This window comes from Micromesistius poutassou (assembly GCF_964030765.1).
Source record: "Micromesistius poutassou genome assembly, chromosome: 22".
NCBI classification, from domain to species: domain Eukaryota; kingdom Metazoa; phylum Chordata; class Actinopteri; order Gadiformes; family Gadidae; genus Micromesistius; species Micromesistius poutassou.
The window spans coordinates 4,963,349-4,980,678 of NC_140292.1; the positions used below are offsets into that span (position 1 = coordinate 4,963,349).

At 45.4% G+C, this 17,330-nt stretch overlaps 1 protein-coding gene across 1 annotated transcript; it reads right to left on the reverse strand.

Moving 5' to 3' along the window:
- Positions 1–145: 145 nt before the first annotated feature.
- Positions 146–13,174, reverse strand: ror2 (receptor tyrosine kinase-like orphan receptor 2). Its single transcript, XM_084486072.1, has 8 exons — positions 13,115–13,174; positions 10,138–10,425; positions 9,732–9,762; positions 4,773–4,894; positions 3,482–3,796; positions 2,599–2,856; positions 1,850–2,055; positions 146–1,639 (listed from the first exon to the last, which is right to left on the reverse strand). The coding sequence occupies exons 1-8, from the start codon at positions 13,161–13,163 to the stop codon at positions 203–205; spliced, it is 2,706 nt and encodes a 901-aa protein (XP_084342198.1). The 5' UTR covers positions 13,164–13,174; the 3' UTR covers positions 146–202.
- Between the last annotated feature and the right edge of the window lie 4,156 nt (positions 13,175–17,330).

The window sequence follows — 17,330 nt, forward strand, 5'->3', positions numbered from 1 at the left end:
ACTGGTATTTTACAGATTCACACCTGAGACACAATTTGCATTAAATACATCAATGATAGCAAAAGAGTATCTCTAAAACATTCAAAAAGCATTATTCTGTATATTTCTTATGTTCATTTAGAAATTTCTTCAGCTCTAGTTTTGTTCTGTGTTCCAGAGGCAAATTGCCCTGCGCTTGTTCAGAGTTCCAGACTAATCTAATCTAATCCTCTTGTACAGCTTCATTGTCGCCAAGCAATTCTGTTTCCGGCACTGGCTGAAAGTCTGCATTCTGGTCCCCCTCTTTCTGAGACGACCCGTCAGCCAAGTCTTCATCGCTGGCCTTGGAATCATTAAAAACAGCTGCCCGCTCTGCCCCGGCACTGTTGGAGGGCAGTGTGGTGACGTAGCCTGTGGAAGTGGATCCACTGCCACTATGATGAGACCCGGCCTTGCCCACCATTGGAGTCGGAGTCGGGTGGTGCATTTGTTGATGAGCCATCGGCATAGGAATCTGCATGGGGTAGAAGTTTTGCATGTACGGATAGGCTTGCATGGGCGGATACCCGTTCACGGGAATGTAGATCTGTTGAGGCATCATCGGCCGATGCATCTGACCCTTCATGGGCATAAACTGAGAGTGGGGGTAAGGGGGCAGGCTTTTCTTGGGGCTGGCGTAGCGCGACGCGTTGGCCGTGCTCATGCTTATGTTGCTCACGGGGCTGGTGCTCAGGGAGCTGGTCTGAGTGGTGTTGCTGGTGCTGGCCGTCTGAGCCGAGCTGTTGTAGCCGGACGTGCTCTCCCAGGTCCGCAGGCGCGCGTGGATGTTCTTGAAGCGGGGCCGGCTGGTGGGGAACTCGCTCCAGCAGTCCTGCATCAGCGCGTAGGTCCAGGCCGGGCAGTCGTCCGGACAGGCCAGGAACTGCCGGCCCTGCACCATCTCGATCACGTCCTGGTTGGCGTAGCCGCAGTACGGCTGCAGGCCGTAGCTGAAGATCTCCCACAGCACCACGCCGTACGACCAGATGTCCGAGTCGGTGGAGAACTTGCCGTACATGATGGCCTCGGGGGACATCCAGCGGATGGGGAAGGAGTTGGAGCCGAAGAGGTTGTAGTAGTCGGCTGAGTACACGTCCCGGGACAGGCCCAGATCCTGGATCTTAACGTTGAGCTTGTCACACACCAGGATGTTGCGGGCGGCCAGGTCCTTGTGGACCACCTGGTGGTTGGAGAGGTACTCCATGCCGGCGGCGATCTGCGTCACGATGTGCAGGAAGTCGGCCTGCTCGAGGGTCGACTTGACAGTGCGGTCATCGTCTGAGCCGCCCACGTCGGAGTGGGGCGAGTGCACCACCAGGAACTCGTGCAGGTCGCCGCGGCCCGAGTAGCCGAACACCATGCTCAGGGGCTGCTCCTTGGTGACCACGCCCAGCAGGCACAGGATGTTGTGGTGCTGCAGGCGCCCGCGCAGCACGCCCTCCTGCCGGAACTCCTCGCAGAGCGCCGCGTCGGCCTTGTCCTTCAGGGTCTTGATGGCCACCACCTGGCTCTGCTCCCCGTGGGCTACGCCATACAGGTGGCCCTTGTACACCTTCCCGAAGCGGTCCTCCCCCAGGTCCTCCATGAAGTGCAGGGTGGACATGCTGATCTCCCTCGTCGGCTGTCGTCCAATCAAAAAACAAGGAAATACGTCAGCCTACTAGTTCTCACTCACAAACAGCTGTATTTACCGTTTCATTCATTTAGTGTGAAGAGAGCAGGGCTGAAGCTTGAGACTTTTCAGAACGCAGGTCGGGTTCATCCCTGACCAGGGGCCGAGAGGAGGCGAGATCCAGTGCGGTAAGAGAGACAGAATGGATGGAGGGCTCACGTGGTGTTTCTGCTGGTTGAGCAGAGGCAGCTCCATGTCCTGGCTGGGGGAGGCGGCCAGCTGGCGGCGAGGGGGCGTGTCGGTGGGGACCTTCTGCTTGTTGCGGCACAAGCACACGAGGAAGAAGAGGCAGGCGATCACCAACGGGAGGGCGATGCTGGGGATCAGGATGTAAAGGATCTCCTTCTTCAGGTTCTCTGGAGGCTCTGCGGAGAGAGAGACAATGTGTTTGACTGGTTGAATCTCTGGAGGGAGAATTTGTTGCATCTCTCAGAGGGCAGCCTCAAGTGTTTGATTTCGCTAAATACCATAGTGACCAATATACCTATCGTTATATGTTTTTTTTATCAGCTTAATTTGCTGAAATTGTAATATTCTACTACAGCATATTGTTTTTTCTGTTGTCAAGCAAACCTCTGGTTGACAGTTTTTGACAGGAAGAGGTGTCAATACACCTTGGAATGTGTAGTGATTTAACTGTTACTCTTAAAATACAATCTTTAACTTTTTTTTTTAAACTTTTTTTTAAGCATTTCAACTCATTAAAATGCACCTCAAAGCATTAAAGACGAATGCATGCCAGAACTCACTATTATCAGCATTCTATCAACGTTCAAGACGATGTCTTAATCAACACAAACAATAACTACGCAATACAATACACCAGCAACTATCATTTTAACTCAAACACAACCAAGGCAGCATCCTGAAGCAAGACCGTCGGCCCCTGACCCAGCAGAGTGACTTACTGCAGGGGTAGATCTCACAGAGGTCCACCCGGACCTGGGGGTCCAGAGTGAAGCACCAAGGGCCCTGCATCTGGCCCCCAGGGTTACGACAGAAGTTGTGCCCCCCCCGGAGCTCGGGGTACTCTGTGGGCGACAGGTGGTGCTTGTGGGGGTAGTGGGTGCCCCACGGTTGGCACAGGTAGCCCGATTTGGTGACGCTGACCGTGCCTTTGTACTGGGCCCCGCTGCCGTTGTAGCAGCTGTGGTCCGGGGGAGAATCTGTAACATGGAGGACGGGTTGAGTTCGAGAAATGTGTCAAAACATGGAAACTTTCTTGAAATGTGATTTGGATAAATAGTGCAGCAACACACATGCATGAATTGCATGGACGAGATGAATTGGCTTGTTCTGACATTTTGTCTGAAATTGAAAGGGCAACATTGAACCATACTGTTGACTGGTTCATGTAAATTAAAGATGTCATAATGGAATTATAAGTGTGTGTCTGTGTGTGTGTGTTTGTCTTCATCTATGACCTGGGTTACACTTAACATTCCCGCACGACTTTCATAATTCAATCACACATAAAGTGTCAGATATTGATCATTCTCTCCTGCTTAGACGGAGAAAAAAAATGCATCTCACAGCCTTTTTCAAATTTACGATGACACTGGCATATTGAATCTCTCTCGCAGCAAATGGAGTCCTTTAGGTCACAACATTTTTCTTTTTACAGAATCATGTTTTTCAGAGAGAGAGAGAGAGGGAGATTCAAAGCGCCAGCCTAAACAAGGACAATTTTCCATTTACAAAATCACGCTCTACACAGAGAGCGAGACATTCAAAACACTGCCGCCGCTATCCCCCAGGGGGGGCCTGACGGGGCCAGGCGGTGCAACCTACTGGGGTTCAGGCTCTCGGCGGGCACCCCGATCCTCATGCAGGAGGCGGCGTCCGGGGAGGCGGGCGGGGGCAGGAGGTGGCAGCTGGGCAGCTCCAGCTGCATGAGGATCATGGGGTTGGAGCGGGCGATGGTGTACTCGGCGTGACACAGGTCGTCCTCCAGGGCCTCGCACTCGTCCCGACACAGCTGCCGCCGGCGGGGGCCCCGTGCCTCCTCGTCGCACAGCGGGAACACGTAGTGGCAGAAGGACGGGATGGCGAACTGGGAGCACTCGTCCGACAGGTGGGTGGACGTCCCGATCATGGTGAAGGCCGCTGGGGGGGGGGGGGGGGGGGGAATGAGTGAAGAGAAGAGAAGAAGATGAAGATGAAGAAAAGTGAACAGAAGTCCGGTTGGCATTGAGTTGAGGGTACAGAGTATAACGGATGACTTGCAGCTGTGGTTACGACGTTGCACTGAGAACAAATGTTTGGCTTAAACTCCTTAAAGCTACTGAAGCATGGAGTTCACACGCAAACATTAGTGTGGAGGACCACCCGTAAAGGCTATCAATCAACAGATTCAAGATGATGGTACTGGCATACAAGGCAGTCGATGGAACTGCCCCTGCCTACCTCCAAGCCTTGGTCAAACCACACACCCAAGCTCGATCCCTCCGCTCAACTACCTCAGCTGGACGTCCCTTATTTGTTTGTTGCACTATTGTTTGTGTCGTCCTGGCACTTGATGAACGCACTTAATGCAGGTTGTATTCATTCACTGTACTTAATTGTGTAGCATGTATTTAATTGTGTTGTGTATGCATGTTGTGTAGCATGTACTTAGTTGTGTAGCATCTGCAGTAGCTAGCTATCACTGCTGTATACGGGGAATGGGGTTAGCCTGGCGATTGTTAGTACTTGCACTTGGTTCTATGAACGTCTTTACTGTACCGACGGCAATATATTGCTTCACTTCTTATGACAAATGTACTTATTGTAAGTCGCTTTGGATAAAAGCGTCTGCTAAATGCCCTAAATGTAAATCTAAATGTAAAAGTACCCTGGTGAGGTTGGTTAATCCTTAAGGTTTGTACGAGTTTGAAGTCATCACGTCAGGATAATTCAAATGCGGGGTGGTTTGAAACATAACGATGTGCAATGTGAAGGATTCGCTACCTTAAGTCCAAAGACGAGGATGTTTTTGTGCAAATCTGATTCTCTTTCTTGTCTTTATTTCTTTTTAAGGAACTTACTACGTTAGTACAATCAGACTGCTGCTAGGACAGCACAGTCAGCTCAGGTTTCTTACCTGTGATGCGGTTCTCGCTTTCCCCCTGCATCTGCAGAGACTCAACATAGATGCTCTGGTTTCCTATGAAGCGAGCACAAGCGATGCCCCGGTACGGCTGACAGAAGCCTTTTTCATGCGTTCTGAAAAGAAACATGAGAGAAGTCTGTTAAGAGCAGACAATGTAGTACGTTCAGATCTTCTTTTTCATAGTTTTCACAATTACAAAGCTGGCCACCCGCTGTTTTTTAATTAATTAAGTCAACTTATCTCTTTTTGCTTAAATCGTTTATTTATTTTGCAAAAAATAACCAAGTAATGATTAAAATAATTGCTGGTTATCACTAGAATAGTAATATGTCATGTGTGTCTTAAACCGGTTATTAAAGAAGGAGCAATAAACTAGGCTAAATATAAGTACAATAGAAGATAGAAGAGTTGCTTGAGAGTTGCTTCTAGACACTATTGAATATGTTAGCTCGAAACTAGTTGTTGGCTCTGACTCACATAGTTAAATATTTATGTTACATCTATGTGTTGATAATCATGTTGAAACGTTTACTTTGGCTATGCCAGGGCGACAAGAATTGTGGTTATTCATACAGCAGCCTTTGTTTCCATCTGTGTCTCACAAGCGCCCCCTTCTGGTGCGGGGAGTCATTACAAACAAAACGTAAGTTGTAGAGATGGGAATGAGATCATTGCTTGAAGCAACATATCTGCAACGTACACAGCAGTTTGATTTGTCAAACTCTTAGTTAGCAAAACAGTTTTGCTTGTCAAACTCGTAGTTAGCCCCTGCTAGCTGTCCAAAGCAAGGTTAAGCAGGGCTTTTTAGACGCTGGTTCTTTCAGAAAAAAAAGCGATACACACAGCATAATACACCATTATTTTAAATGGATAATTTAACTGCGCCACCACCCTTTCTGACCTTCCCTGCCTTGAAACTGTGAGATTTAGTGCACAACGTAAACCAAATTAAACTTCAATCTCCTCAATGTGCGTCAAACGACGTTGTAACATTGATAAGTGTTGGAGGTGACTGCACAGGCCTCACAGACGTGGTGGGAGGTAAGGTTAAAAGAAACATTTGTATGATTATGTTTGAAAGGTTTATCTAGTGTTTACAGGAACTCTAAACAGGCCTCAGACACAGACCCTGTGTAGTCCCTTACTTATATTAGGCCTACTCATCATGAATACTTCAAAGTAACATCTCTGCGCACATTTCTGTGTCTCACAAAACTGCACGTACGACATTTGTAATTGCGTGATCCTCAAAAAAAAAACGAAGATAAGAAAAGTCTTTCATGGCTGATAACGAAATGTTCCAAAGATGTAACGGACAAGCCTTGGACTTAATCACTCGTGGAGAACTTCAAACAAGCCATTAGGAGAAAAAAACGCATCGCCAAGGGACACTGAACAGAGACTTCATCCAGACTGGACTGGTAAAAACGTAAGTGAGAACATTGCGACCCGACCCGTACGTAAGGAGAACAAATCAGAAGTGCACCGCTCGAATCAATCAGCTCCAATTGATTGATAGCTAAACGAGACGCCTCACGCAGGTCATATATACCGTCGAATGTTCCTCTGGTTCTCTGGGGAGTACTCAGTAACAGTGTATCCCATGGGCAATGGGCTGCGCTGTGCACATTCTGCAGGGATGTTGTCAAAGACAGCTGTCAATGCTTAAGTACCCCGGTCCCCCCACACAGGCAGTAATCACATCTGGGAATCATTTTTGCTCCAGCTTAGATTTGTCATAGGGAGAATTTCACCCAAGATAAGATTTGAAAAAAGGGGAAATTACACTGCGGAGCGGCGTTTAAGGCAGTTATCAAATGGCGGCTGCTATTGTAGTGGACCAACACAGGCCTTACGAAAGAACAAGGGATAGAGGCAACAGCAGAGTTCAGGGTTTTTTTCACACAAGGCGGCGCGGTTCGCTTGCTAACTAGTGCAGCAGACTTCGTCCACTGTAATAGGAGGGAGGGTTGATGTAGTTAAGGGATATGCGGTCGGACTAATAATAGAGGACGGACTCAAAGTAGAATTTTCCAGTAAATTTGACAAATTGGAATGCACTTTGTTTCCAACGTAATTTTTTTTTAACAAATAGCCTTTGAAAAGGGAACAAGGGTTGGAATGATTAAATGTTATTGGAAAATGAAAATAATCATGGATTAGATAATGCTAAATATGCCAAAATGCCATCCATTTACGGCGTGAATGTAACTACTTTTGTAGAGCTGGATGGACGAAGAACGAAAAGAGGATAGAGATGTAGAAGAAGGCTGCATGTCTAGAGTTGAAGAGAACAATGGGGGAAGGAACACGAGTGGAAATACAAACGACGTTGGTATCATCTCCAAACCACACACTTTCCAATACAGTATCAACCACAACAGCTTATCATGGCATCTCATACACACAGTCAAATGTGAAGTCGCAGGCCAGCAAATAACGGCAAAAACTAAAGTTTTCAAGGGAAAGTTCTCGAGATGTATACACACACTCAATTTTCCAGATGGAAAGGGGTCACACAGCAGGAAAGGGCCGCCAAAGTTGTGGAACGTACTCTTACATTAAAAACAACCAACGGTCAGTCAACAGCTTGTAAATGTGTCCCAGGGTTCAAAGTCTGTCTGTGTAAAAACGCTGGACGGAACAATGGGTCCCAGAGCGGTGGTTTGGGTTGAACAGGCAGGGCAAGTGGAGAACCTAGGTTCTGCTTTCTGTACATACTAACCACCGCCGGGGGAATTTAACCACTGCAAACACGGAGCTAGGCTGTACAGAGTGAAGGGACTGAGGCAGGGATAATGATTTGAGACAGCGTGTACACGGTGATGGTGAGATACAGCAGAGACAACAACCACGGGGGAACACGAACGGCGGCCGTGGCCACAGACTGGCTGACGGGTGGTATCCAGTCTTGCCAGCACACCAACAATTGGTGTGATTATCCAAATCGGCCCCAAAATTCCCTATATACATTATGCTCCCCGCCATATTTGTATGTCGGCTCGGTTACATATTCAGAACGACCCTGTAGACTGGTTGAGGTTGGATGTTAGAGCTAACGTTGGGGGAGATCAAGAATAAAATCCTTCAGTTACAATTGGAATGGAGTACATAATGCTTGCATTTTATATTTGATCTTATATTTAAACCTCCTCTGTAATATATTTGACATCTGTTGCAAATCTCAAGCTACTATCAAGATGCAGTCATTGTGAGGCCAAGATTGGGTGCTGACGTGGTCGATTTGTGGAAATGATTGTTCAAGAAACTAGTTACAATTTAAAACATAACACTTAAAAGTCTCTCAAACATGGATATGTTTAAGTTTTTGGTAGGTTTTAAACTATTTTACAATGATGACCTGGCCATAGTCTCACTTAAGTCAGAACAAAACAATTGTCTGTTGTCTTGACACAAACCCAAAACGGCCATGTTGCTCTTTGGCTCATTGTCTTGTTAAAGAATGTGATGAATTTGGCATAAACAGTGTGGCAGATTCACACCAATGTGAACATTAGATTCACATCCATTTCTATTTCTTAAACATAACAACTTAGATTAATTAGTAACTGAACCACTAGTTTTCACACCTATGCAATTATTTTATATAAAGAAGTTAAAGCTACATTTTTATAGCAAGAGTGCCTTTGCATTGCCCAAACAAGAATAGGCCTTTGTTTGTGAAAATAGAGAGAGTGTGTGTGTGTGTGTGTGTGTGTGTGTGTGTGTGTGTGTGTGTGTGTGTGTGTGTGTGTGTGTTTGTGTGTGTATGGCCAGTCCAATGTGCCCCATGTGTGAAATATGTAGACAATCAATGTCAAGTCAATTGTCACATACACGAATAGTTAAAAACTATGGTCAGTGTATCGTTAACTCTATGCTCTTGTGCTCTCTTACATGTGTGTGTGTGTGTGTGTGTGTGTGTGTGTGTGTGTGTGTGTGTGAGTATGTGTGTGTGTGTGTGTGTGTGTGTGTGTGTGTGTGCATCTACTGTTGAGCTGGGTCGAGACGGATTCTAAGGGGGAAACAGTAAAGACCATTGAAGCCGCCTTCCTTTAGAAAATAAACGGTGCTCTGCATTGGCTGAGACTGTGTTATGTCAGACACGACGTTGGTGGTGGTGGTTGGTGGTGGTGGTGGTGGTGGTGGTGGTGGCGGCGGTGGTGGTGGTGCTGACGGTGGTGTTTGCGTCGGCTTATGAATGAGGGGGTAACATAAAGGTGAATTACGAGAGGCGCTATAGCTTAGAAACACACATGGGGGAGCCAGGCTAGGATTTTTTTTGAGCAGAAACAAGAATGAGCTGTTTATACTCTCTGTATCTACGCTGGTCTCTAACAAGACACTTTAATGATGGACAGTTATAATGTTAGTGCGCTGGGGGAGAACAGCCCCCCCCTCCTATGAAAGGGCCTCTAAGGCCAGTGAATCAGCATTCCTTCCAGGTCAGAAGTGTCCTGTCCAAACCACCACTAGCCTGCTGACTGCAAGGGAAGGAATCTGTTCTGAGGTCTGTGTCTGTGACCCTATCTCCACAAAGCAGAGTGGGCCTGTGAAAAAATGTAGCATGAAAGATTTGTCGAGTAATAGCCAAAGTAGCATTGGGAATGTGTCAAACTTTATCTGATAGTAGTGGTGTAAAATGCAGCATTAGTCCGTGGTGGAAGGGAAGATACATCGCAGGCATGTCTATGCAGGCCGATTTTGATGCCTCTGGCGTGCTATCCCCACACACACACACACACAGACACACAGATGCGCACTCATGCACGCACACACACACACACACACACACACACACACACATACGCACACACACATACACACACGCACACAAACTAACATATGCAAGTGCACACAAACACACACACACAAACACACACACATGTGCTAACACACACACACACACACACACCACACACACACAAACACACACACATAATCACTTACTTTTCATCGGGGCCATGTGTTGGAAGCTGTCCTGTGGAGCACAAGAAGGCAGAGGGGGTAAACAAAATGATCTCCGCCAGCATTCAGCAACGCACACAGTCAAACATGCTGCACACATTCCCCCATCGCCCTGGGGGCCACCAGGGTATTAGGACTCCAAACTTAAACATTACAGTGTATACCCTCATTGTACCTCAAAAAAGTATCACCGAGCATGTGTGATAATAAACATAAATGAGTGGTTACGGCATTGTCGCAAAAACACAGAAATACGCCTCAAAGCCATGTGGGTACGATAAAATACATAAAGGAATACATATACACCGGTTCAAATACACACATATGGATTCACATATAAATACACAATTCCCAGCTATACCGTCACCCACGGGGCACCCCTTCTCACCCAGCTTCACGTAGAGCACCCCGGTGGCCGAGATGACCTTCAGGGAGTTGGCGGCCAGGCACTGGTAGTAGCCTGTGTCAGTGGTGTCCAGGTCGGTGATGCGGAGCTTGGAGCCCGACTCCATCTTGCGGATGGAGATGCGTCCCTGCTCCTGCACCACGGGGGCGTCGTTCTTCAGCCAGCGGATGGTGGGCCGGGGGTTCCCCGTCACCCGGCAGTGCAGCGTGGCCGTCTGGCCCTGGAAGTGGGTGATGTTGTTGACGGGCCCCAGGAACTCCAGGTAGAAGCCTGGTGGAAGAGTTGGAATGGAGCCATGGGAGCGTCGGGTTATTGAAGGGTGAGACACTAGGGTGTAAAGTGAGCTTGTTTGTGGTATTTTGGACTAAAAGGAGCACAGTGGGATGAATTAGACATGCCTGCCTGCCTTTTTATTTTTTGCGCAATCCTCAATTGCGGTCGCCGTGACAATGTGGTCAAATAATGAAGCCAAGGATTGGGATTTCATTGGTTTATTCTCACTGCCACATAATCTAAGTGGTGAAGAAAAACTTGGTTTAGAAAACTTTTAAATTCTGGTTTAATTTTGGATTTAGCCTTTCCATGCCAGGGAATGATATTTTGAACTTAGTTTCGATTTAAGGAACTCAGTTTGAGAATCGAACAAAGTGCTTCTGTAAAGGGTGATTAAACAGATTGTAAACGCCTGGTGGGACCCATTCACTGACGACATGTTGAAGGGGGAGGTGTGTGGGCCTGGTTCTAACTACTCATGCAAAAGTCTCCTCGTACTTTCTTCAAACGGAAGTCATTGCAAACTAAGGATGTTTCACAATTTGTATACGCTAAGAATTAAAACTAAATAGTTCCAATACTGTCACAATATTGTAATCAAATATTATAAATAGATTCTAACTTCTCATACAAAAGTTTCCTTATGCAACGGAACTCATTGTGAACTATGGGTGTGTAACTTTGATGCACAATAGAAAAGAGTTCCAATACAATACAATATTATAGTATAATATTATGTAGACTTTTATCACTTTTCTTTTTCTTACAGGAGGAGGACAGTGGACAGACAAACAGTTTGGACACATCAGCATTAAAAAACGCATTCCAACCAGGGAAATATTGCCGTGGGCTGCTGCAATCCTTCAAGCGGCCAACATGAGTCAGACAGTGATGCACGAAACATGCTTTTTCCGGTTCAAGACAGACACAAGCAGAGGGACGCACGCACAAACGCTTTCACAAAAGACGAAACAAAACGTTAACCAGTGCTGGAATATCGAGTCTCCTGTGCCGGGTGCTCTCACTGTTGACCTGTTGACCAATAAGGGAACTAGTCCTAGCTGCTTCCCATTCTGTCCGATTAGTTGTACCTGGAGCTTCGCTCAGTGCTCTGGGACAGAGCCGTCCCAGTGCGTCTTGGTTGATCCTAATACGTTGTCCATGCAGTGTAACGGCATGGCATAATCATGACATAGCTGTACACTGTCCTCCCTTCAAATAAATGCAATGTGTGGATAAACCACACACAAACAAACGACAACAATGCAGGCTTTGTTTGTGAGTTACAGCTATACATTTCCTGTGTTTGCCTAGGGAGATTTTCAGTTGAAGTTTTAATTGTTATCATTTCTCAATATTGGCTGTGTCTTATCAGCAGAGATTTCTAATGCTTGTGCCAATCAAAAGTCTGTAGTATCGCCAGCTCCGCCCATTCAGCGCGGCTGGTACTGTAAATATGTGACCCCAAATACCCATCACTAAACCAGCATTGGTACTATAGCATGTTACACTTTAGTTATTATAACGTTAACACGGTTGCAGCAAAGTACGGTTCGTGACCTCGATCGCATCTCTAAAGATCGAGCTGCTATTGAATGTGATTTCAAGGCAGTCTTCCATGGAGGATGCCAAGGACTGGCCCCTTCATAATAAGGGCCAATCATACTTAATGTGTATTGCTATGCTGTCATCTCTGTTTTCATGTGATCAAGCGTAACACTGGCTGGGAGAAGGTGGAACTGAACGCAAGGCCCATTCTGGTGTGATAGGGTGATGACTAAACGTTGAAACGTTCATAGTTGCGTAGGCCCTGTCCAGGACTCTCTAAAGTTCTTCTCTCTGAACGAAGCTAGGGGTTATTAGTGGTTATTGTGGAGAATATAAACAATGGGGAACGTAAATAAATACTCTTGATTAACTCAACCAGCAAGACGTTACAGTGCAGCAGCAGAGCCTAACCATGCTTTGGATGTCATTTAACATTACACTGGTGTATCTGAGAAACTCTCTCTCTCTCTCTCTCTCTCTCTCTCTCTCTCTCTCTCTCTCTCTCTCTCTCTCTCTCTCTCTCTCTCTCTCTCTCTCTCTCTCTCTCTCTCTCTCTCTCTCACACACACACACACACACACGAAAATAAAGATCAAAGCGTTTCACCTTCCAGTTTGAACAAAAGGAGAACAATCTAAACAGCCATTAAAGCACGACACCTCCAGCTCTCAGGACCAAGCTCTCAGGACAGATTGATCAAAGGGCTTACTAAGGGCAGCCATGCTGAACACCACCCCATGACAATCCAGGAGGGGAACATTTCCACAGTCCCAGTGTGCAGAATGCACCGGTGGATCTGATACTTTACGCTGTCAAGATTCATTACCAAAAAGCTCCCGGTTGGACTTGGAGAATGTGGTACTTTTGACAAAATGCACTCTCTGTGATTTGGGATACCACATGCTCACAAATACCACGTAGTAGGAAAACGATGGCATTATGTTTCCTCATAGAATATGCTATATAACATTAACTTTACCTTCACCTTTAGTCAAAAATAGTACTAAATAATAGTGTCCCAGCCTAAGTTAAGTGTTCTTCTCCAGAGTCTCATCCTCCATAGGTCAGCCTCCTCCTTAGCCCTGCCTGTAGTCCATTGTTATTCTTCAGAGTATAAAAAGACAGGAGATTATTTTACCTTCAGCGGTGGGCGCCGCCCCACTCTGAACCTCGGCCGGCCCCTCCATGTCCAGAGACATCCCCGGGTCGGCTGCAGGGGGACAAGGGAGAGACACAGTGGTTCAGCACAGAGAAAGACATGGAAAACCCTCACCCATCACTGAAAAAGTTTGCATGTGTTTGTGTGTGTGTGTGTGTGTGTGTGTGTGTGTGGGGGGGGGGGATTCCTTGAAAAGGTGAAAAGGTAGAGGAGTTAGATCCCTTTATAGACGATGCACTTTGTCCAACTTGTTCAACTTAGATAATATGATGTAGTTTACACATTTAGCAGACAAAATGGTTTAATCTTTGATAAATACTGAGCATTTGACATCCCCCTAACAGCCCGATCCCATGTCCTGGTTTTTAGAGTCTATTTAATGATGGATAATGTTTTTTTGGGACTTGGTCCAAATTGACAGGCCCTATCTCCATCAAGGAAGTAAGGTTCATAGGCTCTGCAGGAGTCCGAGCAGTGGCACTTCTGACACCAGAGAGGGCTAGCCAGCTCGTAAAGTATTTAGTGCTCACTTGGATTGGTTGCCCCAGTGTCTAAACAAGCAATGGGGAATTTCAGGTCACATGACCCTCAGTGTTTACACCGCCATCTTGAGTGCCAAAGAACGCATCACAAAGGTTTCCAACACTGGTTTTTGCGTCAGGCACTCACAGCGTCTGCTGTTAACTCAAGTGATCAGGATCCATCATGGGATTCTTTGTTGGCACTACGTCGCTTTTTTGGGCACTCAAGAGAGTTGTTGTATTGTAGAAGTACCAAGCAAACATAAATATACCATCATCTTGGCTAATTACAACTTTTTTTGGCCAAGTCTCCAAAGAAAAATGCTATCGGAGCAAACACCACAATGTCTTCCCATAAAGACAACTCAGTTCATGATTAATTAAAGCACTTTGTTTACCCCTTGAACAGAGCCAGACTAACATACAATGTAAATGTGGAATTTGCTGGCATATTTATCTACATTGTTCATTATTTGTCAGTGTAAGCAGTAGAGCTATGACGGACACATTAACAACACAATGACCTCATTTGTTTGCCCATAATGAACATACTCGTGATTTAATTAAATATAGCCTTTTGTTCAGATTGAGTTTGTTTAGATTATGTTTTTTATTAGCAAGAACCATCCAAACCCAACCAAAATATCTATGGCAAACTAATGAATAAATTTACCCATACCTGAATAATTAACTACTAGCACCTAAGTATCTACCACGTAAAACACAATCACAGTGACTATATTGTACCCTGTCAAAAACATCCCCATATTTGACAGAAGTTGGACAGCCTTTGTGAACACCCAAGTTTCAGGTCAGTTGTAAGTATACCAGGGCCTTAATGGTCCTGTGTGCTCAGATGAACACACACACACACACACACACACACACACACACACACACACACACACACACACACACACACACACACACACACACACACACACACACACACACACACGTACACATAAGGCTGTGTTTTCCTCCACCTCTTCCCCACTGGAAGCAGTCACGTGACCAGGAACCATGGTAGCCCCTGTCTGCATCAACATCTGAAACCCTGGCTAGCTAGCTGGCTGGCTGGCTGGCTGAGTGGATTCCAAAGAGACATTTAACAATATTGTTCTTTCTATGATTTTCTATGAAAAATAACTGAATTAAATTGTTACAGTAGCCTTGCCTTTTGGTTGTTTTGTGTAAAATGGAATGAAACTGCAACAAGCCATCCAATACATCCTTTTTGTATCCTAGTTAATTCATATACTTGAACACAATAGATAAACCGAGAAAGCTGCATATGAATCAAATCCATAAACCTAACCTAGCCCAAAAAAAACGTTGAACCTCAATGCCAAGTACAGAACTTAATAAGTAGGCATTTATACCTTGTACAGCTACCAACACTAAGGAAACAATCTAACAATACACCAATCAAACCCATTCACTGAAAGAAAACTCTTGTTATAGAGCCAACTATCTTCTTTGTGTCTGAACAAAGCCTGAAGCAGCCAGTAAAGTAGGAAGACAGAGATGCACACTTAACACAGCCAGCCAGGTCTCTGAGAGAGCCAGACTTTCTAAGACTCCAGTTATCTTAGTAACTGAGGAGGCCTTGTCTGAATCCCAGGGTAGAAGGCAAAGCAGTTAACGGAGTCCGAATCGGCAAAGTGGACACAATATCGCCTGTAATAGATACCTATCGTCTGGAGGGTGCAAGAAATTTATTTAGCCAGGAGAGATAATAACGGGTCTCTTTCAGGCACATTGCGCACTGACTAATGCCTTTGTGTCGGAGACGGCTGCGGGTCAAATGCTAGATCGGCAATTCAAATTGAATGACTGTTGGTGACCTTTAAGAGGCCATGCAGAAATAACATAGAAGAATACTTTTCTAATGCAGGCTAGCCTAGTGACATTTAGATCTTTGTAGTTGTGGGGCTAGTCGGGCATGTTTTGTGTGTCATAAGAAGGTAACTCACCAGAACAAAACTACATGCATTAATGTTCAGACTTTATTAAAGCAATGGTATTTTCAGTGTCACCTCAACCGAACACACAACACAATAATTACACAAGCTAGATGTATGCATTTTGTTCACGTCAAAACTTGAACCGCCCCATAGGAAGGCTTGGGGGGAGGGCTAGTGTAAGTCTCTGAAGTAGACTACATATCATCATCTCCTCCCTGGCGCTTTATCACTGTGGTGTGCGTTGATCTGCTGTGGGTGCGTCTTTTATTAAGACAATTCCTGGCCCCGATCCAAGAGGTAGGTTGTCTACTACACTGTGGAACAAATTGTTTTGACAATGGCCCACACAGTGATATAACAGAGCACAGGTCCAGGTCAATCCCATTGCTGCAGGCCGTTTAACTCTCAGCTTCAAACACAGGAATGTTCTATGGAGTGTCCCCTACATACCATTATCAGAAGCAGATGTGTTTACATTCTTGGTTCCAAGATGAACAGATGGCCATTACACCAAAAAGGATGACACTTCATCATCAGCCCTGGTTTCGGCTCTGGTTTGGTCCTGATTGAGTGATATATTTCACAAGCGCAGACTTATATAGAATCATAACGAACTTAAATAACATCCTGAATAAGTAGTAGTATTTCGGTTATTGGAAGAAGGATTCTTTTTTTTTGCTTTTTGTGCTGAACTCAACTTATGACAGACATGTAGACTCTGTGTTCTGTGCTTGTATAAGATACTTTCAATGACACATGAATGTATTGTGGAATGAGTTTGATTATTATTTGGAGCGGCCATTTTGAAGGTACTGCTCTGCTCATTTAAAAGAAGAAAAAAAAGCTCCAGTGAAACAACATGGATGTGTATTGTAGCTGTGTTCTCTGGTGGGTGGGGGGGGGGGGTGGGAGTGGAGAGGGAGGCTGGCAGAGGGAGAGGAAACGTAGAACTGTTTTGAATTCAAGTAAATTATGTGAGGCCATTGCAAGTTATAGTTGGGAATTTGAAAAAAATGTTTAAACGATATTATGCTTTTACCAAGTTACCGAATGCTGTTGCATCTGGGTTTGACCCACTGTCTCTTCTTATCTTGTTTGTAAGGTAACTTCAATCTAATAAACACAACTCCTTGCATAAATTAATAAAATGGTGTGCTCTCACAGACAGAATGTCTTGTTTGTGACCAAATCTCTGTGTATTTCCAATGAACCAGTTTGAAGCAACACTGGCTGAGATAGTGAGGGGTTATGCACATTGCTGTGAGCACTCAAGCAGGGAATAAAAAGGGCACGGTTGGCTGGAAACTTTTGCCGTTGTTGAACGCACAACCCACATTGGCCGCATTTGCAGACAGCATCTTTTTACATATGATCCCAACTTTGTGTCCGATTTTTTTCTCTGCCCGCATCAGGGCCTGATTGTCAAGGTAGATTAGAGAAAAGGTAATTCCAAACCACTGACTGGGTTGAAACAACAATCTCATAAAATCAGCCACTTCCCTTCAAAGACAATGAATAAGGAAACAATTGAGAGCTGTAATGGGGAGCTCTCTGTCAACATTGTTGCATGAAGTTTTATTAGCCCGCATATAAGTGAGTGCATGCTGAACTTAACCCTTGATGGGTTTATTCCATTAACCGTCATAATAATCATGGTCTATTTTCGCATTATGCTAAAGACTACATTAAATACATGATTCCAGTGCA